General features: G+C 47.5%; 1 protein-coding gene across 2 annotated transcripts in view; it reads right to left on the bottom strand.

The window, feature by feature from the left end:
- Positions 1-27446, bottom strand: part of Myo16 (myosin XVI) — a 450668-nt gene that overhangs the window by 195140 nt on the left and 228082 nt on the right. For both annotated transcript variants that reach the window (XM_060381367.1, XM_060381366.1), the window contains exons 15-16: positions 24614-24731; positions 15654-15801 (exon numbers count right to left, since the gene is read on the bottom strand). In XM_060381367.1, the coding sequence (XP_060237350.1) occupies positions 15654-15801; positions 24614-24731 (266 nt within the window). The remainder of the gene's footprint in view (positions 1-15653; positions 15802-24613; positions 24732-27446) is intronic.

Raw genomic sequence — 27446 nt, 5'->3', positions numbered from 1 at the left:
TTATACTTTATTTATTAAAGGTAGTAATTTTCCTTTTGACATCTCTCCTCATGAGACCACACACAAAGGCACAGCATACCTGGGAAAAAGCAAAACCGAGCATCTCCACAGAGACTTGACTCTAAGGAACATTTAATCCTGCCTTTACTCTCCAGATGACTGCGTGAGCACACAGGGACCTAAGCTCCGTGGAAAGCTCCCATTTCTGCCTCACAGTGACCGGGGGATACTGTGCTTTCCGCCCATGTGGGGATTCCCTGGGTAGGTGGGAAACAAGTCAACACGTGGCACCATCGACAACACCCTTGATGAAGCAATCAACCGATCCAAATACATCAGGGGACTTTCTGAGAAAGTCTTGCAACAAAGAATGCTTCTGCCAAAGTTCCACCTTCTCCCTGAAGCAGAAGTGGATAAAAAGGTGCTGATGGTGGCTTTTAAATAGGTATTTTCCACAGCACTGGTCATCTGTGCCACATGACAGTGGCCTTGGCAGAGTCTGTTCCTGTTTAAGGAGGTGAGTGAGGCTCATTGCTTGGCCTCCTCTGTAGTCTACCTGAGCCCTCAGCAGACTCCATCCCAGTGGTCCATCAGAGCGGCTTCATGACCATCAGTAAATGCATCTGCCTCAGTCTGCTGGTCTATAGCTTCACTCATTTACTAACCAATGGTCCCACAGTACCAGAGTTCAATGACTTCTGTGTCACTCATGAGTATCAACCACGTGCCTATGGTAGGAACAATCTGCATTGTCATCTCCCTTTTTAATTCACATGTAACATGGCACAGAACCACTTGATAAAATGCTAAGAGTCCAGAGTCAGGACATTAGAGCCAGCTCTGTGTTAAAGGCCTTTATGTTCAAAGACTAGTATGTCAGGAGAATAGCCCAGATGCCCCCTCACAGGCCGGAGGATGTAACTTACAGGCCACATACACTGACAAAGACTGTTCTTATTTTATAGTATTTATGTGTGTGTTTGGGGATGACTGGTATATGTGAGCCCTTGGGAGTCGGTTCTCTCCTTTGACCCTCAGGCTTCAGAGATCAAACTCAGGAAGCCAGGTTTGGCAGCAAGTGCCTTTACCTTCTGAGTCAGCCCTCCAGCACTGGGGTGAGTGGACCCAGCGATAGAGTTTGTCTGCACATGCACCTCAAGAGGGTTTTCCTTGCTACCAGAAAGATCCTCACTGAGGATCCATGGTGCAGAAGGGCAAATATCAAATGCTCTGCACAGGCTGTGGTCTCCCTCCCAGGCTGGGAATCGAGGACAGCAACGGCATGCTGTGAATAACAAGCACAACTGTCCTCCGCAGCAAACACAGCACAGAATTCCAAAGCCCTACGATGCTGCTGTGTGCCACACCTCCCGTGCTCCAGGGATGCCACAGACGTGGGCGCAGAGGTGTGCGCAGGCTCGGCAGGCACTGCCGTTCAGTGGCATGGCTCTCAACACCTGTGTATGCACCTGGCAGTACACGGGAGCAGTTCTCATGCATACCTGCATGTGTACCCTCACTGCACAGAGACAGTGGGGAACACTCAATCATGAAGGATGCCACATGCTAAAAACAAAGACACGGGTCCATTCGCCAAGTCTGAGCTAAGGGCTCCAGGGTGCTTCTTACCAGCTCTGTGTACACAGAACGGCATGCTTTCTCCACCATGGATAAGAAACAGTTTCCATGGTGATATGCAATCTACAAACAGAAGACACAAGGTGAACTTTGAAAGTTGACCTCCACCTGGATAGCAGTTTTGAGGAATCTAAGAAGATTTGCAACATGCTCTCCCTACTCTCACCTCAATCCTCTCCTTACCTCCATCCTCCACAGAAAATAATTTTCTTACTGTTGTCAATATTTCTGGAACGCAGTGACCAACCTTCAGGCTACCCTGATATAATATGATTACAGGTCTTTTTGTAACTGCAGGTTTAGACCCATAAATCTCTTAAATTGGCAGAAATATTAACATATTATCCACCTATAGTTGCTGGAAAGAGAATACCCTTCAATGGTCCTCAGGAACAAAGAAAAAGTCAACAAATAAATTACATGTTGAGAATGGCTTGGGGTCATGCAACATTTCTAGAGTAGCTGATCCATGATTTTTCTAGTCAGAAAATTTCTTCAAAATATCTGGTAGAATTGGTTCCAAGCTCCCTCCTTGTTGCACATGGTGACTGCTATGGTGGCCATTTACAGACAGGTCTCTTGAGTCAGGCACAGGGGGTGAGTAGTCTTGTTCTGCTCTTGGACTTGGGAGCTGAACCTCAGCATGAGCCTGTTCCTGACCTCATGTGCAGTAGGGACCCAGAGTAAGGAAGGGCTGTCCTTGGCTTCCCTCAGGATGACCCAGAGAGTTGCCAGTGCTTAAATGTGAAACAGTTTTCTCAGAATGTGTGGACATGGTGACGGTGGGATCAATGTAACAAGCCAAAGCCCATGGGGCTGTGTGATGGCTGCTCTCAATCGTCAACTTGGCCGCATCTGGAATGAACTATAATACAGATATGGAGGGCACACCTGTGAGAGATTTTCTGCTTGGCTTGAAGTGGGTGAATCCACTTCTAGTCCAGAACTTTAAGGTAGGAAAGACACACACATTTGATCTAGGTCTTGAGGCAGGAAGACACACCTTTAATCTGCTGCAGGTGAATATAAAGACACAGAAGAAGGAAGCTCTTTTTGTTTGCCGGCTGGCCCTTGCCTTGCTAGCACCTCTATTCCTTCACTGGCTTTGGGAGCCCACTGGTTTGGGATTCCAGCATATACAAAGGAGCATCTGAGACACCCATCCTTGTGGACTGAGCAACTACTAGATTCTTGGACTTCCTGTTCACAGTCAACCATTGTTGGATTAGCCTGTAAGTACTCTAGAGAACCCTGACTAACACAGGCTGTGTCCATCCAGAGGTATAGGAACAGAGCTTTTTCTAGTTGCTATCGAGTCATCCCCAGGTTGGCAGGGGGCTGTCTGTGAAGAGGGGTGGTTGCCTATGTACACGAGGAACACGCAGAAAGGGTGGGTGGAAGCAGAGCTTCCCTTGGGGCTTCTAGCTACCAAAATAATTACTTAAGCCAAACACCATGTTATTTTCTTTTAAAATGTTTTCCTTGAAAATTTTCTAAAATAATTCTCTCTTCAACTCCTCCTTTACCCAGGAACACATCTCCCTCCAACCCTACACCCCCTCCATATTAACCCACTGATTTGTGATTCCCATATACAAGTAAGTGTGGGCCATCCCCTGTGACTTGAGCATCAACACTATTTTTTTAAAGTATCAATGCCATTTCAGAACTGCGTAAAAATGGAGATGTTGCTAAGCGTACAACTTTTACCCACAATGCTTCCCTTCATGATCCTAATACTCCCCCCCCCCAACACACACACACATACACATCTTCACTGTGATCCTACTGACTAAATTGAGGTAGGAAGAAGGGGATTCAGCTTGGGACTTCCTATTCTGTTAAAGGCCTCTTTTTTTCCTTTTTAATCAAATATGCCTGCTTGACTTCCTCGTTCATGTGTAAGCTATATATTTTCAACACAAACATATGCCCTCTACAATAGCACTCACCTGTAATGTTTCGATAGCCAATTTTGAAATAAGAACAGTGCCAGGAAAGTCTGAAGCCAAAGTCACCAGAAAAACCGCAAGCCCCACAATGAAGCTATTTACTTATTGTTCACTTTGTTCTCATGTGTTTTGAACCACTCAGCTATTCCTGCCTACATTAAATAATCTGTCCAATTAAACAATCACAAAACGTCTTCATGAGATGATGAAAGAAACCCCAATAACAAATAACACTCCCAATAATCTGTCCCTATCCATACAGAGAGCTTTCTGGTGAGAAGGGCTTCTATGTCAGGGCAGCTTAGAAGAGAAACATGGGAGGGAAGCATGGAAACATCCATTTAGAATTACAGATTACATGAACATCAAGAATTCTCAAAAATTGTTACGGGTGAAGTTCCGAATGATGTGTCCTGGCTCTACAAGCAACATTCAAATGTCATGACGCGAATATGGAAAATGACAGAGAGTCCTAGGAGAACATGACATGCCATTACACAGAATGGTTTCACGCTGGTGAAGATGGATTCTGAAAACCTCAAGATTGGTTGACACGGGTGTCTGCCAACTGTCAACTAGGGAAACAATACTATTCCGATTTTGCTCATATGTGGGAAATGAAACACCACCCCGACATGATTAAAAGTAAATAAAACAAGCTTCCAGGTAGGATGGGTGCTCCACATTTCCCACTGCACCTCCCTCAGTGCCAGGCCGTGCTTCTTTAGGGAGGCATTTGATAATCTTTGTCAATCACAGCCATTAAAATGTTAACAAAAATAATAAATGGAAATTGTGATTAAACTCAGATATACATTAAATGTTAAAATTGTCTTCAGTCTTCAAGCATAGAACATAGTCTGTTTCCTTGGAAATAAGCTTCAATAGATTCTTGGTCCTGTGGACTCTAGGCATCTCCGCAGTCCCATCATCTTTTTCATCTCCTCATGATCTATAATTAAAGCATCAAACCAAACAGTGGCCTTTGAGCATTAACTTTCATGAAGACAGCAACTCACACAAACAATAAAATCCACTTTTCAAATCCAGATGAAAAGGCCCGGTTCTGCTTCTATTTCTTCCTGGACACTAAGAGACAATTACTTAGGAGGCTGGGCTTAGTAGTTAGATGGATGGAAGCTGGGCATGGAGGCTCACACCTTTAATCTCAGCACCAGGGAGGCAGGGGCAGGTAGATGTCTAAGTTTGAGGCCAGCCTGGTCTAGGGAGAGAGAGTTTCAGGACAGCCAGAGCTATACAGAGGAACCCTGTCTTGGAAAAAAAGGTGGTGGGGGTGTGGTTGAGCATTCCCGTTACAAGCTTGTTCAAAGCAAGGTATCCAGATGTGCCCAGATGTGGTGCTGAAGAGAGGGACATCAAGGAAGGGAAGCTTGATGAACAGCAGCTACGGTGCTCCACTCTGTTTGGATTACCCTGGCTCACGACTCTGGTCAGCAGATTTGCTGACACCCATTATTCCTACTACTTTGAATGTCCTTCACAATCCCAACTTTTCTCCATCTGGAAACTCTCCTTGCTCACATGAAATCTCCACTCTGTGCCATCGCCCACACACTTAACCATATGAAACAACGTCCACTTCAGGAAACCAGAGAGTGTAAGGCTTTTAAAATACTGGAGATGGGGCTGTGGACAGTGGCTCAGCTGGTAAAGTCCCTGCTCTTCAACCATGAGGACCTGAATGAGGCTCAATGGTGCCCCCCAAAGTCCTGGTGTGGAAGCATGCACCCATAATCCTAATACCAGGAGGCATCCCTGTAGCTCACTGGCCGGCCAGTCTACACAGTGGCTAAGCTCCAGGGTCAGTAAGAGATCTTGACTCAAAATATAAAAAAAAGCAGGAAGCAACAAAAAAGAAGATATATGACATGGAACTCTGTCATCTATACGTGTGTGCACACATACACGAACATGTACACAGGTGTATGCTGTACACACAGCACACATGCCTACAAATGTTGCTGATGTTGCGTTAACAGAAGGCTGCTTTATGTTTATGATGAAGCAGATCACTGACTAGGGAATGAGGCTGTCTTTCATTTAATACACACTACACAGATCTATGCCATCCTGACAGGCTTGAAATAAACAGCTGTCAAAACTGCCATTTCACCCTGGACCACCAATTCCTTCTAGAAACACAGGATTTGCAATGGAACCATGCGTACTTGGGGAGATGCCTTCACCCCTTCCATCTTTGCATCTGAATATCCATCTTCTCCCCGCTGAATGGGCGTACCATCATCCCCACACACACACTGAATGGACGTACCATCACAGGAATCTGAGTATTCATCAAGTTATTCATTCAACCTATAGCTGTTGAATGTTGGTCAGCCATGCTTCCTGCGCCAGTGAGCCATGAAAAAGCAGGGTGTCCCACCACTAAATAACATGGAGAATTTGAAACAAAAGGAGGAGTAATGGAGCTTTCTAGAATACAAGTGCGGCATTCTATGATTTTCAAGGGAGTAGGAGAAGATCTGCAGAGAAGGGCTGAAAACTAGAAGTTCATCAGAGACACCATCCCAGGTCTTTGATATCTACTACTGAACAAAAAATAATAAAGCTTCAGTTAAGATGACAGAAATTGTTTCTGCATGGCCCAAGAGCTGTGATTCCTGGGGACCCACGGGTGAAGGGGGCATAACTGCCCCCAGATAGCAAGCAGGCCAACAGGAAGGGAGAGTAAAGACAAGCCTGGGACCGGCACAGAACACATGCAATTATGCACAGGGAAACACGCTAAGTATTGGATAGCAATGATTACTCAAGTCTGAGATGGCACACTGATTTTAAGGTATTTTTTGTTTATTTAAACTATTATATGTCGGGACATGTTCAGATGACATTGGACTAAGCAAAAACTAAGCGCATTTTGATCAGGACGAGCAGGACACTCTCAGGTCTGCAAATGCATTGTCTCAGCATCACATTCTCTAAAGGTTTTGCAAGCCCAGGTATTCTTCAATGCTGGGGGCGAAAATCCCTTGTTTAAGGGAGTTAAGCTTAGAGTCACGCAAGTGGTTTGAGCAATTGTATTCTTTGCAATACTGTATTTCACAAGCCAGAGTAAAAATAGCCAGATAATAGAATTACCACTTGAAACAATAAATGAAGGGTTGGAAACCAAATCTCTAATCGGAATTGTTCAGTGCTTCACCTGCTGAGCAGGCTGTGGAAGGCAGACCCAGAGTCCTGCAGGCTCCGGGCGAGTGCTGGGCTGTTTACTACAAATTCACAATGGGCTATATTTGTGCCAAGGAATTCACAAAAATAGCTTATTGTATGAATGCAAAACAAAATCAGCTTCTACGTATTTAATAAAATTCAGTCAGTCGAACAAAATAAAATCAGTTTGCTTTGAATTAAAGAGGATGCATTTGCTGTAGCCAAAGCAACGCCACATGGCATGCAAATTTTAAGACAATTTGAACCCCATAGTTACACAGCACCAGGGAGAGGCTGCGCCTCCCGACAGAATCCATGCCCAGAGAAGGCACAAGCTGAGGCATGCATCTCTTTGGGGGTTCTGGCTGAGTCTTCTCTTGGTATTTGGTCACATCAAGATGATGTGTTTCTCAGAGGGACAGGATTAGGAGCTAGGGAGAAGGCTGATTGTCACTGAGGGTCTGTCCTAGGCTTTGCCTCCCTCCCACCACTGGCTGAAACCTCTCCTACCTAGCTTCTTTTATTCAACATGGACTCTGGCTCAGCAGACTCCCCCAGTAATTCAGCCAGTGCGGGCCTTGTCAGAAACCCTCTTTCCAGAAGCCATGCACTCTAAGCCTTCCTGCAGCCAAACAGTTATTTCAGGGGAGCTCGAGCTGAATAGAATATCCTGAAGATGCGTCCCCCCCCCCTTAAGAAGAGTAATTAGAAGCAGTCGGCTGTGTAACATGGGCTAAGAATTCTGAACTCGTCCTGAGAAACGGGGCTCAACTGAAGACCTCCTCCGTGATCCTGGAGCCCTGCCTCTTCCATTTCTCAGTCACGGGACACGTTCCATGCTGTTTCTTCATCAAGGGAGAGCAGAAACATCTTATTTCAGAGGGGGGGGGGGTGTCCGGGTATAGAAAGCAGAGGTCAGTAGTTCGCTGTGGCTGTGTTGTTGAGAAAACATAGGTTGAGCTTCACATTCGGTTTGCTTGTTCCTCTGCAACCCACTGTATTTAATTAACATTGAAGCCTCCCAGTTATCTCTCCTTCAACGTCTCTCTCACCTCCCAGATCACCCCATGCCTTCTCTGCTGTTTGCTGTGTTCACATTCTATTTTTAATTGACTGCTCAAACTCATATGCAAGTTTCACGGCTGGAGTAGACAGGGACAGCACAAGCACGCTCTTCCTGAGCTGACAACAAACAGTCAGGAGAACACGTGAAAGGGGTGAAAGTACAGTTGAGAGAAATAAGCCAGGTCACTGCCTGCTGCTCTGTTTACCGCAGAATGTTTGAACAGGTGAGCCGTCACGGCACGCTGGGGACAAAGAAGTCTGCCCCGGGTGTGACACACAGGTGTCATGCAAATCATGCACTGGATGGTTCTTCTAGGGCAGGTGAGGGAGGGTGGGTGGGCCTTCTGTAGACATTATAAGCATGCCAGGTTGATCTATTTAATCAGCCATTTCCATCGATGTCTCACAAATGCACAGAAACACGCTAGGATCTGACAAATACGCCACTGAGCAGAATTTTAGTGAGGTCCATTTCTTGGGCTAATACGGGACATTCTCTGTGGCATACTAACCTGTTAGTGATAATTGAACATACACAGAGACTCACAGATAGTCCATCAGAATTAATAGGCAGCCCGGACAAGTTAAAACAACCCAAGAGCATTACCTACTTAGAATGTATAATTAAGAAATAATCTCTTCATTTCTTTAACTAGGAAGCGCATTGCCCCAGAATGCCTCCTTAGTCCAGCCACGAGACACTGTGGACCAGCTCACCCGAAACTATGGCTTTTAGAGTGGCAGCATACATCTGTGGAGGGAAGAGGCCCCTTAGCTGCCCAAGGGGTCTCTACCTGCTCCTCAGTGTGCGCAAGAGCTACTTCTTAATCTGCTTCTCCTACCCAGAGGCTCTGCTTCAAATGGCCATGTGGGGAAAGAGCATATCACTAGCCGAAAAGGGTGTCAAGTTTACAACCTAGGGGCTGGGCCCCAGTGCTCTGTAAAGCATCTGCCCGTGGTCCCCAGATAGACAGCAGAGACGCCCCTACACGGCGGACACTGACTCAGAAGACCAGAGGACCGTGGTGACCCTCTCCTGTTTCTAGGGATTCAAGCTTAAGTGGCATGCTAGGGATTCTCAGCTGAGGGTTGACATGAAATGGGCCAGGGGACTGAGCAGCAAACGGCAGACTTCTCTGGAGAGCTCGCCCTTGACATAGGCCATCCGGGTTCCTAGCCATGTGCTTAGGAACATCTTGTATCCTGGCTTCATCTGTTGCTGTGATAAAAATGTCCCAACCTAGAGCAGCTCAGGAGAAGAAAGCGTCAGCGCCCAGTTCCAGGCGGCTGTCCATCACTAGGAAAAGTGCAGGCAGGAACTGGAAGCAGCGGAGTGCGTCACACCCACAGACGAGAGCAGAGAGAAGTGAGCGCAGACATGCTTGTTAGCATGCAGCTCACACTTCACACTTGCACAGTCAGGGATCACCTGCTAGGGGATGGTGCTGCCCACGGTGACCCGAGTCTTCAGTGCTGACTAACATACAGTCCGCCTCACAGTCGGGACAGCAGGCCAACCTGATCCAGCTCCCTGCTGACACTTTCTCTCCAGGAGGTCTAAGTTGTGGCAGGCTAACGATGGACCACCACACCCCGCCACACGCTAAGTTACAGCTGACAGCACAACCTCTGCGGGCAACCAGTAACAGAGGTGTTAAGCAAGCACAGCAAGCACGCAGGACTTCACATGGCACAGCCGGCCACAGACCACACAGGAAGCACGTTTGAGACTTCTGTAGGAATAAAACGGAGTGGGGACAAGAAACAATGTTTGAGAGAAAAACAGATTTTTTAAGAAGAACAAAACAAACTCAGAGGTTGGAAAACAAGTCACTGAAATGAATATTCAGAACATGAATTAAGCATCTCCACAGGAAGAGCTGAGCCACATAATGGTACCATGGAAATTACCCAGAGGGAAGCTCAGGGTGAGGCAGAGGTGAACACATCAAAGATAATTCAGGGAAGGAAACAGAGAAAGAGAAATACAGCATCATCTTAAAGCTGCTGGTGATGGGGGAGGAGGGGGCAGAGAGGGAAGTCCAGATCTGGTTAAACTGAGTGTCCCGAGGAGGCAGCAGCTTCTAAAACTTCGCTCTCCTGTGTCCGCTGGACATGACACGTGCCTGTGGAACAGTGAGTTTCCTTGTGCCGTCTTCCCATTCATGCTCACTGTGTGATGCTGCTGACAGGTGTGCTCCAGCACACAGGTCAGTGTCCTGAATCCTGTAACTGGTGATGCTGGGAGGAGTCATGCAGACCACACAGGGCCTCAGTGCACACTAGCACACTGAACCCGTGTCCAGAGGGTGGAGGGACGGCCAGCGACAGGTCAGGATGACCACGGAGAGCAGCACGCACACAGCTGCACCTAGGGCAAGAGAGAAGGGGAAGCCCCGCTTCTTTGCCCCTTCAGCAAACAGGACAGGAAAATGGCAGGAGGAGGGCAGCTAGAGGAGGGCTGCTGTGGCCGCCAGCGAGGTGCCTGCTTGAAGAGAGACACACAGAGGTGCTGATGGGCGCTTCAGATAGTCAGAAATGCCGGGAGCAGTGTGCTTTAGAGTGTTCCTCTCCTGGCACCTTCACAGCTGAATTCCAAGAACGTACAGTCTACAAGACAAAGTGATGCTCAGCCTCCAGAGAGGAGCAAGCCGCTCCAGAATCAGGCCACTCTGCTCTGCAGAGGGAGCCCTGTCTGCCCTTGATGCAGGAAGAGGCCGTGTAGGTGCAGAAGGCACCTCTAAGCCCTTTCTGAGGACAGTGGCAGGAACCACCGTGCCTGCTGCTCTTACCTATGGCCATGTGAGCCCTAGAGTCCTCAGAGCAAGGCTCCTTAGTCCTTTTCCTTCACAACTGCACCTCAGCCAGGGACTTTTGATGCTACTCTGGGTATCCACACAGGCATACAAAACAAGTATACAAACCAAGCGCTTTGTAATAAATCATGAAGAAGTTTCATCAAATGTCTCCTTGGTATGTATTTAATTTTATCATTAATTAAAATGGAAAGAAAATACACATGCTAAGAAGAAGGCTTATTTACTTTTGCATAAACCCACCAGTTCCTCAGGCCCCTCTGCACACCCTAAGAATGGCGTCTCTCTGGTCGGTTGAAGCATATACCTTTCATATCCAAATTAATTTCTTGTTCATAACAACACAGAGATTATTGATTGTATTAAAACCTGTCCCAGTCTGGTAGGGGGAAGTGCAGGGGCTTGTTACAGTCTGTGGGAGTCTGTGAGCTTCCTGTGGCCCAGAAAGCGCCGTAACAAAAGAAAAGCACCGTTGTAACCAGGTAAACATTTGACAAATGACTCGTGATGCCCGTGTGGCAGTGTAGACATCTAGGTCTCCACAGCGCGGAGCAACCTGCTGGCTGGGGAAGACCTTGGAGAGTGACTTACGTAAAATACAAACACAGCTCACTGATGAGGCTGACAGAAGTCCCAGTGAGGTGTGGTCCCACCCAGAGGCAGAGATGGGAGGATGCTCCAGCTGCATCCAAAGACTTCTGCAGCTGCCAGCCAGGAGGGAAAGCATGTACAGGAGGCTGTGGCCAAGCACCTTGGCCAAGAAAGCCTCACATGTGGGGAGTGTGCTGATGAGCCTGTCTGGGCTGGGCCCCGGTTTTCACCACATAAGTTGTAAGTAAATGTTTGGTTTTCAGAATGGTTTGGATTTGGGGTGATGAGTAAGTAGTTGAGGACAGATCCCCATGTACTCCAAATGCACAGCTAATGCATGCCATGCCCAGGATGGCAAAATCAGTGATCAGGAAAGCCAGGTTGGTGCTGAGCCGAGTTCTGACCCAAGAATGACTTCCTCTATCTATGACTGAAATACACAAACACACTAGGATTCAGCAGGCTTATCTTTTTCACTTAGTAAAAATTTCACTTAGTAAAATTCTCCCCTGAAGCCACCAGGAGCCTGTTGCTGGAGGGACCTGAAGGAAGGACAACCACCTCCTCCTCACAGCCATGGGGCCCAGCCATGCCTATAACATGCTTTCATAAAATCAAGCCACCAGCTTTCTCCCTAACCTCCCCCCAACACTTCTCTCTCTCAGCTTTATGGGCTCTGTTTTATTTAACCTCACTTCGTTCACTCTGTTTCTTTTTTTATAAAAGTGCTTCAAATAAGAATGATAAAATCGCAATGGCGCACACTAACCTCGTAAGCACATGTGACCTTTCTTCTGTCCCAATTAAACATGCATCTTTTCTAGAAATCTCACCAGAGATTCCATTTATGCTAAAAGGCATGTCTAAGACTCTTGTGTAGTCCTTTTGACCCCTAGTTTTCTTACGCGCGTTCACTCTCAAATCTCGACAGTGTCTGTTGCTGTCCAACACATGGAGGAGGAAGAAGAGTGAAGAACTTGATTCTCTTTCTGCAGTTGAGCACATGGTCTGAGAGGAAACGGAGTGATCGCCAACTGTAAGAGTGTAACACATTTCCACACAGATAGTTGGGAACTGAGCAGCCAGGCGTGCCCATGTCAGCTCTGCCGTGCTGGCTGGCTGATTCGGTCATCCACACCTTCATGCGATCAAGGGTGACTCTGCAGTCACTGACAGTGCCCAAAGCTGTGTAAGAAGTCCCCCATCCATGGTGGCATGTATTAGCTCAAAAGCACCTGCTATCAACAACAGAGCCGATGGCAAGAGATGCCTCCACGTGTAACGAGTTCATCCGTGTAAAGCTTATTCAGAGAATACGCGCAAAGACGCTGTTCAAAGCTCCCACATACAGCTGCTTATTGCACTCCAAGCAGAACGATGCACAAAGCCATGTGGTAGAAACTCCAATATAACATTTAAGCAAAACACTACCCAGCGTAACTCCCCTGGACACGTGCAGTTTTCAGGCACAGGTCTCAAATGCCATCGGGCTTTCCCTTGCCTAAAACGTGTGACTGCACAAATGCTCACATGGCATAGAGTTGTGGAGAGTCACCTTTAAATGACACCAAAGTTTTCTTTACCTTAAAAAAAAAAAAAGTTTGTGAAATGTCTTCAGATTCGGCTCAGCACTCCTGAGAACCGCTCAGCAGAACATGCTCTCCCGGGAGTTAATTGCTCTCCCGTGACAGGAGTCTGCAGCCATCACAAGTTCAAACCACGGTGACTCAGCTCGCTTTCTTTCAGAGCAGGTGAGGAGCAGGTCACCTGCTCTCAGTCAAATGACTGTTTCCCGGCACAGTTCAGAGCCTGACCTTCCCTGAAGAACATCAGGATGCAAGCCCACAATTCTCTCCAGCGTCAGTCAGTGGCCAGGGAGATTAAGAGTCTCTTCCTCAGGTCTGACTATGCTGAGCAGTCATTTAAAGGGAGCCAAAGACAAGCAATCACGGCATACCGCTGCTTTCACTAAATCTCTATTTCTAGGAATGTAGTTTATATTTCTCTCCCAGATATAACACATTATGTACAAAAAGAAGAAAAGAAATACTACTTAAATAAGAAATAGTTAGGGACAACAAAAAGAAAGGCACAGTAGGGAGTGGAAGCAGAAGGAATGAAGTTTTTGTTTGACCTTGGTTGGCTGCTCTGGTTGTCTCCCTCTGAGCTGTGGAGAGAGCACCCTCTTGTGGGAACCATGGGACGTGCGTTCTGTCTAGTCAGTCCTATAGGCCGGAATGCTGGATGAAGATGCGTGGGCAAAGTGCTGTTTTCATGCCCTGGAGGAACGGGTGTCTACCCCTGCCCCAAGTAAGCCCGTAGTTAGGGAGCTTAGGGAGGAGTGCTGAGTTCTAGAGTGCCTTCCTGTGCTGCAGGCAGCAGCTCTGTGTAGGTGGACATTAGTCCTGATACAGGGTCTGTACGCATGAGTGTGGGACTTAGGACACGTCACGACGTGAGCACTGCTGAAGCGAGAGCTGCGTCTCCCGAGGGATTCTAAGACCATAGGCGGAGACGCTGTCTGTCCTTCGGAGTAACAGCCACAGCAGGCAGGCCGAGTGCAAGGGGCCCGCGGGTCCTGGATGGCTGCACACACATCTTAGTGCTTCGTGTAGGCCAAACACTGTTGTGTGTGAAGAAGGGACAGGGCACCTTGCAGGATGCAGGCTGTGGTGCTCACCAAACTTCATCAACATCTCACTTGGCTGGAGTGTGTGTGTATGTGCGTGTGTGAGAGAGAAAGAGACAGACAGACAGGGAGACAGAGAGTCAGAGGGAGGGTGGTGGAGTCCTGCTGTGGTCCGCTGTGTCTAAGACAGAGGTTTCCGGTCTCTAGAGAACACGCAGCGAACATCTGCACCTTGCAGCAGACACGGGCGCTCCTCCCGCCGCTTCACTGCAGCGACTCCTCCACAGCTGAGCCCGGCCCTAAGGCCTGGCCTCCTACAGAAAGTTTCCAAAGATGGACGTTCTGCTCTGTCAATGTTCAGAAAGCCAGTGACTCGAGCCTAGATCTGATTGGACACTGGCCAAACTCCAAAAGTATGGAACCTAACAGTCACAAATCACGAGCCACGATTAGACCCAACCCAAATTCAAACATCAGAGGAATATAAAGTCCATATCAGAATCACCAAAATTGCCAGTAAGAAAACCCACCAATACGGTAAACTCAATAAGGCCCAAGAGCACTATAACACACAAGAGATTGTCTAGCTGGTAACCGGTATGTTCTCACGTTAAACAGCGTGAATTCCGGGCCAGCGGCGTGGTACACAAGTTCCCACCGACATCTTTCTGTAACGGGAGCAGCAGGGTGCAGTTTTATTGAAAATGTTGCCGAGCCTCCATTAGCTAGTCATAACACATGTTGATGAGCCGCTTGCCTTGTTCCAGGGCGCCGAACTCTTGGTGGCTCCTGAGTGCCCCGCTGGGGCTGCTCACACAGACACCCACATGGCATGGCCTGGTGACAGGTTAGGGCAATTCAGCCCCTCTTCTCAGAGAGCTAGCACCCTGTCCACCCAGTCTCCATTCCCCTCCCTCCTCATGCTGCCATCACACACCTTGGCTCTCTGGCTTCCCTCCAAGCCCTGAGGCGTTCCTCAATTGTGCAGGACACTGCCCCTAAGTCCCTCCATGGACTCCTTCAGTAACCTTACACCGGGTGCCATCTGAAGTGTCCTCCCTCGTTCACGCATCCCAAACAGTCCCACCAGGATCCCTGACTGATTGATTGTCAAATCACTCTGATGACTACACACCCCTTTATCACACGCTTGCTTCCATGGATCGGACATGAGTGTGAAATCCCATGTCCCACGAGCCTGTGTTCCGGGTAGCATTCACTCCTTACAACTTCTCACCCACACACTAGCCTGGGCCAGTGCTGGGTGAAGTTCAGGCTGGCAGTTGGCAGGAAGGTATGTGTGGAACTGGAGCTCCTCAGGTGACCATCTTTGTGACAGTCCACCACAGTCACCAGCAGTTGCACTTTTCACAAAGTTTTTGCCTTCTGGGAAGAACACCCAGCCTCGATTTAGAGGTGCAATTCCTCTCTTCATTTCGTGACCTCAGCTGCTGAATACTGCACAACAGCCCAACACTTTTAAAGACCACAGCAGAACAGACAGTAGGCCCAGCATAGCCAAAGATGACTCCATATATACAGACAACGGTTTCTTGTCTTCCTGTCCAAGAGCCAGCAAAATAAAACTCAAAGTTCATGCCAACAAAGGAAACCCCCACAAAACTCAGCATAGTGCCAGAACCCTGCTATCTAGATAGCTCAGCCCTGACAGTAGCCAAGCTACCTCTGAAAACTATGAAGGCCACCTGAAACTCAGAGCATGCTCACAATATTCAAGAAAGAACTGTCAGAAAGCCCTTGAGCACTCACCGGTGTGCGCAGAGGTTACTAAGGCGAAGTCCGCATTTTTCTTCGGTGGATAGCCCATCCATTAACCAGGAGAAGATCAGAAAGCTGCCCTGGCCAGGAGGCTGAGCCACAAGCCTTGACTTCTCCAACATGTAAGTGGAAATTCTGGCTGGGTAGGAAAAGAGAAGGGATTCCGTTAACTGGCATTGTTAGTTCAACTTCCATAAATTTACATGTTAATTGATTACAAGCCATGACAACAATGCTCATTCACAGAAATATGAAGACTCTTTACTTTCTATAGTAGCCTCCAGAGATGCTAAGCCCAAGGTACCAAGAGTCCCTGACCCCTGCTCCGGCAGCTGGTGTGGTCCCTGCTACATGCTTGTGTGATATATGGTTAAGTGTGAGGAGCCACTGAGGCCCACACTCATCAGAGAAGTCCCTGCTTTACGAGAGAGCTCACTCTCTGTCCAACAATCCTGTCCCTAAAGGACCTGTCCCCCAAGAGAGACCTGTCATGGCGTGGAGGAGCCACCCTTATATAATCACAGAGAAGTCTCTCTGTATTAGGGTTCTCTAGAGAAACAGAACAGAGAGGATGAATACACACACATACACATACATACACATGTGTGTGTGAATACATATATTCATATATATGTACTTATGTGGGTGATTTGTTACTAGGACTTATAAACTGTGGTCCGATGGCTGTCTACCAAAGAAAGGTCCAAGAATTCAGTAGCTGTTCAGTCCACAGAGCTGGATGACTTGGCTGGTCGTTCTGACACACCAGAATCCCAGAGAAGTAGACACTAATGCTGGGGAAGGAATAGAGCTGCTAGCAAGAGCAAGCAGGCAAAGTGTGGGCTTCCTTCCTCCCTGCCCTTTCTGCCGGCTGCCCCAAAAGGCATGGCCCAGATTAAGAATGGGTCTTCCCACCTAGGAGATCCGGATTACGAGAGGGTCTTCCCTCTTCCCATGATTTACTTAAGAAAAATCCCTCACAGGTGTGCCCAGCTGCCCAGGGTAATTAAAGAGTAATGACTGAGAATCGCCATCACACTCTCAGTAGGCAGTGTGTGCGTGCGCATGTGTGTGTTTGTGTGTGCACGCGCATGTGTGTGTTTGTGTGTGCACATGCAAGCACATGTCCATGGCAATTTAACTGGGGAGAAATTTGGAGTTGAGATTTCATAGTTTTCATTCCTTTTTATTTTTAAACACAAAAAGAATGGCAAAGTTTCTGCTTGATATCAAGCGGGAAATAAGTAAGCTCCCAGGAGAGAAAGCCCACAGGTGTGCAGCCCGTCACCACGCTGGTCCTGTCCTTTGTTTTCTGTGTCAGGTAGGAAGCACCTTCGAGAAGTGGAGGCTGAGGTCCCAGCACCTCTGGCCCTGGGCTGATGCACGCTCGCTTCTCCCAGCAAAGACTCCAGCTTCAGCTGAAGCAGTGATCAGATGCCGAGTCACGAGGGACTGGAAAACCCTTCATCTAAATTCCTAAGCAGGGTAATTATTAATCATGCTAGTTAGCACGTCTCCAGCAGTGAATAAAATTGCTCTGGATTAACGGGTTCTGATGAGCAAGATTGAAAGCGAGGAGCGTTTTGAAGGAGCATGTACGCGCACACTGGAACCCAGGCTGACAGCCCCAGGCAGAGAAGATGTTGCAGCTCTACCTCACAGTCTGAGGCCAGGGAGGCAGTGGGGCTCTGCAGCCAGGCTGTTCAAAGAGCCTCCTCAGCCAGCAGCCAGGTTGCACCCTGCTGTGCTCTGAAACAGCTTCTGAGTTGATCAGAAATGCAGGTGTCCCCTCCACAGCTGTCTCCATGTCAACCCAAGACTCTGGAAAAGTCTGCAGACGTCTACACAGGAGTATGTGTTTCAACAAGTTTCACTCCATGGATACATGTTGTTTGTACCCAATGCTACAAGTAACTTCAGTGTTGAACAGAGCCAGGACAATTGCTGTTCCTTATTGAAAGAAGCAGAACAAACAAGTTACTCTCCTTTAGGCTACAAATTAGGACCTCCCCTGAAGCCTCACCCCCTCTCTCCCACCTCCAAAAGGCCCTCAAAGAAGACCATGGCACAGAGAGAAGACAGTCTTTCATAGACGCCTTTCTTCCTGTTTCACCACCTAAGCTCACTCATGTTGGTGTGAGGGGCTTCTACCCAGGAGCCATCATGGAGACCAATGCAAGAGGAGGTGAAACCGGTGTGGCCACTCTGCACACCCTTTAATGTCATTTTGCCCATCTTTAATATGAGGAAGAGGAAAGAGATTGCCTCAGGATCCCTCTGGCATTCCAGAAGGTACCAATTGACATATATACTGAATTTCAGACACCAGGTGCCTTTCAGACATGTCCTTCTCTTGGTGCATGGAGACTTTTGCACTTTAAACTCCTTCCTTATCTCCAAAGCCCAGATTGTTGCAGCTCTTGACGTGATGCCAGATCAAGTAAAGCACTCCATTAAAAGCAAGCCCAAGGAGGTGCTCAAAGCCGAGGAAGCTGATGACGACATGCAGGTGATGCCTCCTGTCCTATCACCTCACTCATTCATTTAGAGTCAGGACTCCACAGAAAAGTGCTGGAGTAGCCCCTCATGTGTGTCTTCTCTTGTTTTCTTAAACTCTTAATTTTTATGTCATCCAAGCAAGTCACACAGCAGTGGTACATCCACTGGAAGGCATACCCACTATGAGTAGACTGGCTTTCGCTGAAGTTGCCCTGGGGCTTTTCAGTTTAGAGAAAAGGCTGAAAGTCAAATGTTTTTCTGTTCCGCGCTGGAACTCTGGGTCTACATCCTCCAGCAGCAAGGCGGCATCTACACCTGGGAAAGGCAATAGCACTCACATTGACGAGGAAGTGAAAGAGAACTGGGATGACCTGTCTCTGCTCCTGGTGATTCTACAAGTGATGATAGTCACCACAGAACAGAAGGAAAACGATGTGAAGAAGTTCTGGTGATCTGTCCACAGCTGAGGAGTTGGAAAGGAGCACAAGGTCCATGCAGACAATGGTGGCTCCATCAGCCTGGCTCTTAGCCGCTTCCAGCGATCTCGGGTCTGAGAACTGTTTACGTGTGGGCTTTGTGACCTTGCTATTGTCATCTGGATTTGGGCTGTAGCCACACAGGTTGTAGTAAACCGTGATCTTACAGATTCTTGACATCCGCTATCCTTCACTGGTATGTTTCATGGGAAGTCACCCCTCTGAAAGAGACTGTCCTATGCCAATGTGCGTGTGTAAGACAGAGAGGTTCTCTGTTTTCTGGGATGTGGTGACCTTTCCACAGTCCCTCTGTTTTGTGAACGACATTCTGTTGAGAGCCAGACCAATCCAAAGCTTTCTCAGCGGCCCTGATAAAGGAACAAAGGGCCAGGAGCAAACCTGACAAGGTCGGATTTGGGCTTGGGGCCAGGGCCTTGACTGAGTTTAGTTCTTGGGAACTTGGCTTTTCCACCTAGGAGACTGGAGTTAGGAGTCCTGATGCTGCTCTGTGCTCTGTCTGGGATGGGTTTGAGATCTCCTGTGTTCGTCTTGTGCAACATGCGTGATTAGCTTCTTGCTGACTTTGTCCAGTTGTATGATGGCTCTCTGCTGATTCTGCTCCGTATTGTCCCCCTAAAAACTGTATACAAGATGCTGTGCTCCTTAATAAATTTGCTTGGCATCAGATGTAGCTTATATAAGACCTCTTAGCCCAACTGTACCTTCTAACCTTCTGGTCCTTCCTCTGAGGACCCTGTCAGAGAAGGAAGGCCTGCTGCTTCAGGGTAACATACTCTTCAGGAATGAGCATTCCATGAGAGACCACATCACTATTTGAAGATTATCTGCTCAGAGTCTCACATTTTCCTGGGGTAAGTATTATGCTTCGTCTTCGAAATTCTAGCTTCATGCAAGGTGTGGGACACGAAACACTCAGCTCTCTTCAATGCTGACTGTAAAATGGGAAGTTCATGGTACTAAGCTCTAAGGCCAGCACTCGCGGCAGCTTTCCCACCGATGTCTCCATAATTCAAGAAGCAGCTGTGTTCAGCCTCCACAGATCAGGTTGTAGGACCAAGAAATGGGCAGCTTTGGAGGCTAAATGAAACATAGATGGAAGCCACATGGGCAAGTTCAGTCTTTTCACTCTGTAGCTGAGAAGAGGTAAGCAAAGTTCAGCAGGACTTGCAGTTCAATGACCAGACTGGCACCCAACCCAAAGCGCCTTTCACATGGTGCCAAGCAGCCTCCCATGAAGGATGCTTTAACTAGACTTCTATTTCTCAAGAAGCTATGTTCTTAAAATAACAAAGCACCAGTTACATGGGCTTAGTGGGTGAGAACACTCTCAGGTTTGGTCAGAGTAAAGCCAATAGTTAAAGGCAGGGGGTGATCTTTTACTCTGTCTCCAAGTAGCTTTGCTCCCTAAAATAGTCTCTGTGTAGTCCTTAAAACCTAACACAATAAAGGATTTCTAAACATACATGTTTAGAAAGGCAATTTAAATGAAATCACCAAATAATGGGGAGACAGAACCCCAACTGGCTCTTGTCATCAAATGATGCTTCCAGTATTTGGGTTGAACTACATCTAATTAAGTTGTTGGCCAAAAGAGGATACCCAAACAACCCAGGCTGTTGCCAGACTATATGTTTCTCTCCACAAACTGATGGCTAGGTACCACGCAGAAAACAATGCCCACATAACTCACTGAGCATGGAGAGGATAAGCCGGTACCTGTACAGGGCCTTTGCCTCCACTTCCAGCATCTTTGGCACAGGAAGGGACACTGCATACTATCAAGAGAGAAACTTAAACCCCAACCCTGCCACAAAGTCTTTGATGTACAGTGGTGTACTACCTAAAGATATGGTAAGGCAGTGGTGGCACAGAGCTGTGGGAGTGACCAACCAAGGTCTCATTTGACTTAAAAGCCAACACTGCCTGGGTGACCGAGAACCTGAGACTAGACAGTTCAGGAACCTAGGTAAAAGAGCGGAGCAATCAAGTGAGCCTTAATGACATTCAGTTGTCATCAGAGAAGCCCCCTCCTGAAGCAGAAGGGAGCAAACACAGGGGCCTGTAGCAGGCATTATGCAGAAAATGAGAGGCCTCATCCCTAAGTGGGATGTCTCCATCAAATCCCTCCCCTCAGGGATCATCTCCTTCCCCCTTCACAAGAGGAGGCAGGAAGAGTGTAAGAGCCAGAGGGGATGGAGGACACCAGGAAAACAAGGCCTTCTAAATCACCTGAGCAAAGCAGCCTGAGCTCAGAGACTGAAGCGCCAGGCCCGGGGCCTGCCCAGGTCTGTACCAGGCCCTCTGCATATGCGTTCTGGCTTCCAGGGTTTCTGTGGGATTCCTGAGCATGGGAAGGAGTGGGTCTATGGCTCCTGGGCCCTCTCTCGTGCTTGTTTCTTTCTGTTTGTCTTTTCCAATTCTGATGTATGAGTTTTTATTTTGTACATTATAGTATATTCATTATATTACGTTTCTTAAAAGCCTGTTTTCTAATGAGAGACAGAAAGTGAACAGGGAGGAATGGAAAGAAACTGGGAGGGGTAGAGGGAGGAGGAAACTGAAACCAAGTTATATTGTGTGAGGAAATGATCTATTTTCAATCAAAGAAAAAAAGTTTGCATATGCTGTAGAGTGACTGACGATCTCAAAGTTTGTTCACCTAAAGAAAAGCTATGAAGACAGAAGTGGGGACAAGTTTCTTCCTGCTTCTCACAGGTGCCCCTGGGTGGCATATGGTGAACCTCTTCCTCAGGCAAGAGATGTGAATGTGAGGAGAAAGACAATGGTCTCGGACACAGGGTGCTTCCTGACTGGATGGAGCCTTCTTTGGCAATTTTTTCCTTATTCTCACACACTGGCTCTCTGTACACTCACCCATGTGGTGACGTCAGTCCTGGAGAAGGATAGGTCCTACACTGGGGAACCAGGAATGACGGCTTTGTTAGGTGGGCAATCGGTGGGGAAAGCAGCATAGTGGGAACCAGGCTAAGATGTTATTTGTTAATAAAATTTATATGAAATAAAAAAAATCAATTTACAGCTAGCAGTTCTTAAAATCAAGTCTGATGTTTTTTATGTTGCAATTCATGGTTACATTCTGGCAAAATAACTGCTGTTAAATTATTTAAAAACCACTAACAACCATAAGAGAAAGCATCTATCAGCCTTAACATTAGTATGATAATTCTCCATGGCCAATACAATGGCAATCACTGCTTTATACATGCTGACAATGTAAGCAAATACAGCCTATCATAAAGCACAAAGCGTCATGCCATCTTCATTTACTTGACCTGATTTGAATATAATAATATCACTGCAATTTTATTAGCTATTTTTACGAACATTTACAATTCAGCTGCTTTCATAGCAGCTCAACTTGAGTGAATGAGCTCTCTTGGTAGTTTAAATTTATGCACCTTTCCTTTTTATAAAGTCTGTGCATGTGTGTGTGTTCCTGTATGTGTGTGTGCTTGTGTGTGGGTGTATGTATTGTGTTCCCCTGGAAAAGTCACACACAACAGTTTGTTACAGCAGTCCTCACACACCGACGTTCTGGAACATTTCCAGGCGTGATGCCCACTTCATTTACCTATGCTAAATGAACAGGGAAACAAGATAAGGCTCCGCACCCTTCTCTGGACCTCAGAGCAGCTATCAGGGGGCAGAGGTCGTCTTCAGACTCAGAGTCCTTTTAGCACAGAGAAGCATCTTCCTGGCCTTCTTGCCTTAGTGTCCTGGCCGTACCCCTGGTCTTCGGGCTCTGCTGTTCATGGCCTCAGCACCTCTGTCATGACGAGAAAGCTCCAGGCAGCCCAGACTCTATGATGGATGCTCCTGTGCTGAGCTGACTGGCATGGACCGTTTCTACAGCACGCTTTCGTCCTCATGTGGGCAAGCCTGTCACACACAGAGCCTTCCCTGGAGTCTCTGTGCCCAGGACATAGTCACTCTGCACACTCCAAGAATGAGGCCCTTGAAACGTGAGTTTCATGAAAGACCTTCTCAGGATACACCATCGCCAGTTTTCCTTTTACGAGGAATAGAGCTGAGCTCTGAGGTTGAGCCCTTCGGAGCACTTGGGCTGCGTGGGCGCGGGATGATGTCATTGTGCACCCCTGAGAATGCAGTACCTCAACAGAACCGTTTTTCTGTTTTGTTTCCAATTAGCTCCATTTGCCTTAATTTTAAAATCCTAGAAAAATAATCACCGAAGCATTTGACAAGTTCTTTTTTTAAGGACACAGCAGGAAGCTTTCAAAGCTACAAACGTAAACCAAGAGCTCTGTGGATGTTAACCTGGAACAGAAGGAGTGAGCAACACGGAAGCGGAGATGTGCGTGTGGAGAATGCCGTCCAGGACGGCTGCAGAAAGGTTTCTCCAACGGAAGAGGCAGCACAGTCACACACAGAGCCCAGAGACAACCAACTCACGCGCACACACAGCACAGCACGGACAGTAAACCAAGCCACACAAAAGCCAAACAGCCACTTCACACACAGATCCCAGAGAGCCGACAAGCCACACTCACAGAGCCTAGATTCTGCACTCCGGCCAATCTCCTCCCGGAGGAGCCAGAGGTGGGAATAAACGTGAGTGTGCCTCATCCTTTTCACAGAAGCCTGTTAGTACCGAGGGTGTGGCTGGGCAGAAACCAGGGGAACTACTTGCTAACAGGGCGTGGCTGATCACAGGAGGGGGTCCAGAAGTCTCACTGCCCTCCCCGAACAGGACACACGTGTGTGTGTGTGTGTGTGTGTGTGTGTGTGTATGTGTGTGTGTCCTTGTGAGTGCATGTTGTGTTGTATGTGTGGAAGTAAGAGGACAACCTTGGGTGCCAGCCCTCACCTTCCACCTTGTCTGAGACAGTTTGTAGCTGCACACACCAAACCAGCGGGCCCATGAGCGCACGGAGTGATTCTCCCATCTCCCCGTCAGGGCGCTGGGATCACGCGCTGCTACTTCCCTGGTGTCTGGAGACTGAAACTCGGATTGTTTCGGTGGCAGAGCAGCGTCCTCGGCCTCCCTCCCCTCTTCAGATTCTCTCATGTGTCTGGGACAATTTCCTAACCCTCCCCCACCCCACCCCCTGCCGGGAGAGGACTCACTGACTCTCCCCAGGAGAAAGGAAGCCACTGGGAAGAGCACCAGGGGGCACCTTAGGGGCAGTGAGTGTGCTCCTGAGGTGAGGAGGCTGTGCACAGGGACAGAGTAACACCAGATGAGGTGTCTCCTCGGCAGTGTGTGGAGCAGGCGCGTGATGTCAGGCTCAGCGCTGGCATGGGGTAGGTGGGGGCTGCAGCAGGCTCTGTAGGAGCCAATGGCTCAAACACCGTGGGGATGAGAGTCCCCAGAGAACGTCCTTGCACACAGAGAAGCAAGCAGATGGCCAGTGGCCTGGGACTCCGCTCACAGACTGCCCGGTCGGTCCTACCACAGTCCTCTCCTGGGTCTGCAGACCACATGACAAAGGATCAAGTCACAGCCTTTTCTGTCTGGCCTCTGGGAATTTTGTGCCAGGGAACTTCACTGCTATGGCCAGGACCCACTGGTCAGTAGGAACTTGAACTGTAAATGAGTTTCCAGAAAACACACATACACGCAGCTAATATTTAAATCAAATAAGGAGCCTATTCTGTTCCACTTTAGTTTGGTGGTTATTTTAATGTTCGGACTGGTTTCCGGTCAAGCACTCACACCGATCCCGCTGTGTGCTGTGTGAAGGAACTGCACGTGACTACGATGTTTGAGGGTTGGCAGCCTGTGGGAGAAGTACGATTCCAGTCGGCTCCTTTAAAGCCCCTTTTCTGTGTGTGTAATTTATGCCGCAATCCTCTTGGGAAGAAGATTTTTGAGAATATTTTTTTGGTTCCCAGTACAGTTTGAACTTGAAACCGGAAACCTCGGGATGCCGAAGACACGCCCAGGCTCCTCTGCTCCTAGTGTGAACTTACCTCCCGTTGCCTGCTTTCTCTTCTCACAGAACTGCACTTCCCAGTACTGGATGAGGCAACTGGACACGTTGTTGAGTGTGGTCCTGGCATGTCCAAAGGCTTCCAAGACGCACAGCGCCTGCAACACAAAAGAGAGTTTGATCCGACTACTCCTGAAAATAATAAAGTTGGAGTGTCACAGCGAAGACGCTGGGGATATTCTGTCACCTGGAAGGCCCTGCGCTTCCCACAGGAAGCTGAGTTCTTAAGTTTACTCTTCCTTCAAATGCAAACTACCAGTACACACAGTATGTTGGATTGTGGCCACTGTAAGAAGGTGTCACACACTTTACCATCTACATGGAAATGGAGGCCAGTGTTCTACACACACACACACACACACACACACACACACACACACACATGCACACACACGCAGGGGGAAGGGCTGGTATGCACATGTGCACGTGTGTGAAGGAAGTTGGGCGTCCTACTTGGTCATTCTCCACATTATTCCCTTACAACAGGATCTGTCCCTGATTCTGTGTCTGTGCTGGCAGCTAAGAAGCTTCATGATTCCCTGTCTCTGTCCCACAGTTCTGGACTTACGAGCTCACAGATGACACTGCTGGCGTTTCACACAGTGCTGGCGTCTGAACTCAGGCCTTAGCACACTCTTACCAGCTGAGCCCCAGCCCCTTGCTGCTTTTTGAAAAGAAGAATTAGGAATGATGTAAACCCAGAACCTCTTTTAAAATGATGTGTGTGACGCTGGCCCAGTGCTCTCTCCCCCTCAGGTATGCTTGCACATGTTTCAACTTGCAGGCTGCTGACTTCTTCCCTGGCCGTGCTGCATTCTGGTGCATCTCATTCTGCAGCAATGGAGCTAACAGCTGGCTGCCATCACGGCCACGGCCCCTCTCTACTGTGCTCTGTCACAAAGTGTGAGAGCCTGTGGCTCCAAAACTCATCTGATGTCCACACAGGGGGACATCAGAATCTGACATGCTCTCTAAAGAAGTTTTTCCAAATACTGAGCAAGAAATAAAATGCGCGTCTTATCCATTCATTGGCTGCGACCTGGTAAGGATCGTGATGGAACAATTCTCCAAATGCATGGAGGTCTGGAAAGTCCTTTCTCTTTCGGGACTCTACAGAGCTGTTAAATGTAGCTTCAGAGTCAGCCACCAGGTGGCAGAAGGCCACCCTCTGCTAAGGCAGTGTGGCCTCATCCTGGACCCTCTCATTTGTGACATTATTTTTTAGATCATTATTATAAGGTTTTAGCAGAAGCGTTGAGCCCATTTGTTAGGTCTCTTTGGCATTTGTTATATGCAGGCCCTTACCAACTTGAGAAGCATTCTGCGTGATTAACTATTATAAAGCAACACTTTGATCCCAATTGCAAATCAAAAAATACTAAACGTAATAATGAAATGAGTTTAACCATCTGGTTTGGAAGCTTAGATTTCTGAAGACACATTAAATAAAACTCCATGATTTGGACCTGAAAATTAATACAACCCAAAGCTAATTGATACCAGGTGTGACAGAACGACCCCCACCCCAAATAATTAGTGATCTGGATGCTCTCATTTTTCTTCAAAATTACATTCAATAGGTAATTATGAATGTTAAAATTAACATTCATAGTTAATTTTAGTAGTTCCTTTTCACCGTACAAATGTATTGCAAATAATTATTTTTAAAAGCCACAAAATAGAATAGATTTTAAAAATACTCTAGATTTGGGGATTTCTGTGTTGTATTTGACAATAAAGTGACAGTTGCATTATTCTACAAGAAAATCTCATGGATAACGGGTGACGTGTCCCAGACAGGAGGTGTGGTCACTGTGGTCACAGGTGTGGTACATGCTTTGCTAGCTGCTTCCCATCTCAAGTTAGTAAGAGACTCACTCTAAAGCACTAAGCAAGTTCCTTCAGCCCTCAGTCCCACTCCTCCTCACTCTAACACAAGAGTGACATTTTGGTGCTTTGCACTGTCATGTGTGTAAAACGTTCAGCTTCGTGCCTGCTGCAGAGCAACGCATGCATGACAAAGAATGATTTTCTTTCCGTTAGTGACACATTTCTACCATGCTTTCCTTGTGCCTTTCCACCATCTGGCATGAGGTGTGTGTGTAAACATAAATGCACACGGATGCATACATGTGAGTGCTTCCAACCTGCACCAACGTCTCCACTGCCGTCAGCGAGACACAATCACCAACTGGGATCACAGACTCCAAACCTCGCAGCTGGGATGTGACCCAAGGCAATGTGGCTGCAGAGTCATGCATGCCATGAAGACACATGAGGTGAGGCCCTAATATAAAGCTAAGGCCATTTAAGAACTGTAAATCCTTAGCAGATGTTTCCAGGGCACAAACTGCTGCAGACATCCAGATGACAATGACAAGCCAGAAACGGCCAGCTTCTTCCGCTATTAGCTAGTCAGCCAATAGGTGGCACTAAATAACTGTATTGAGAAAAATGCTGAGGACCCCCCCCAAAAAAACCCAACAACTAGAATTATTCTACTGTCTCCCTTGACTTCGAAACAAAATTGTGAGAATAGCATATGGCTATAAAATTTTAAATAAAAATATATGGGAAAATACCTACTTCAACCTTGCTATTTACTGATTAAAATTTTATTGGATTGATTTTTTTCCATTATACTGTGTGATATAAATTTCAATAGTTACAGTAACTATGTGCTATGGAATAGCTAATTATTTGTATTTCCTAGAAATAAAGGTCTGGCAGCTCTTTAACGAATATCCACACATCCATTAGTCACCGAGCCTGTCACTTCATCTGCAAAGGGACTTCTCCATAAAGGTTTATTT

This window comes from Meriones unguiculatus, chromosome 4 (genome assembly GCF_030254825.1).
Source record: "Meriones unguiculatus strain TT.TT164.6M chromosome 4, Bangor_MerUng_6.1, whole genome shotgun sequence".
In the NCBI taxonomy this organism is placed as follows: Eukaryota; Metazoa; Chordata; class Mammalia; order Rodentia; family Muridae; genus Meriones; species Meriones unguiculatus.
The sequence above is the reverse complement of the archived record's forward strand: the minus strand, read 5'-3'. Positions and strand labels throughout refer to the sequence as shown.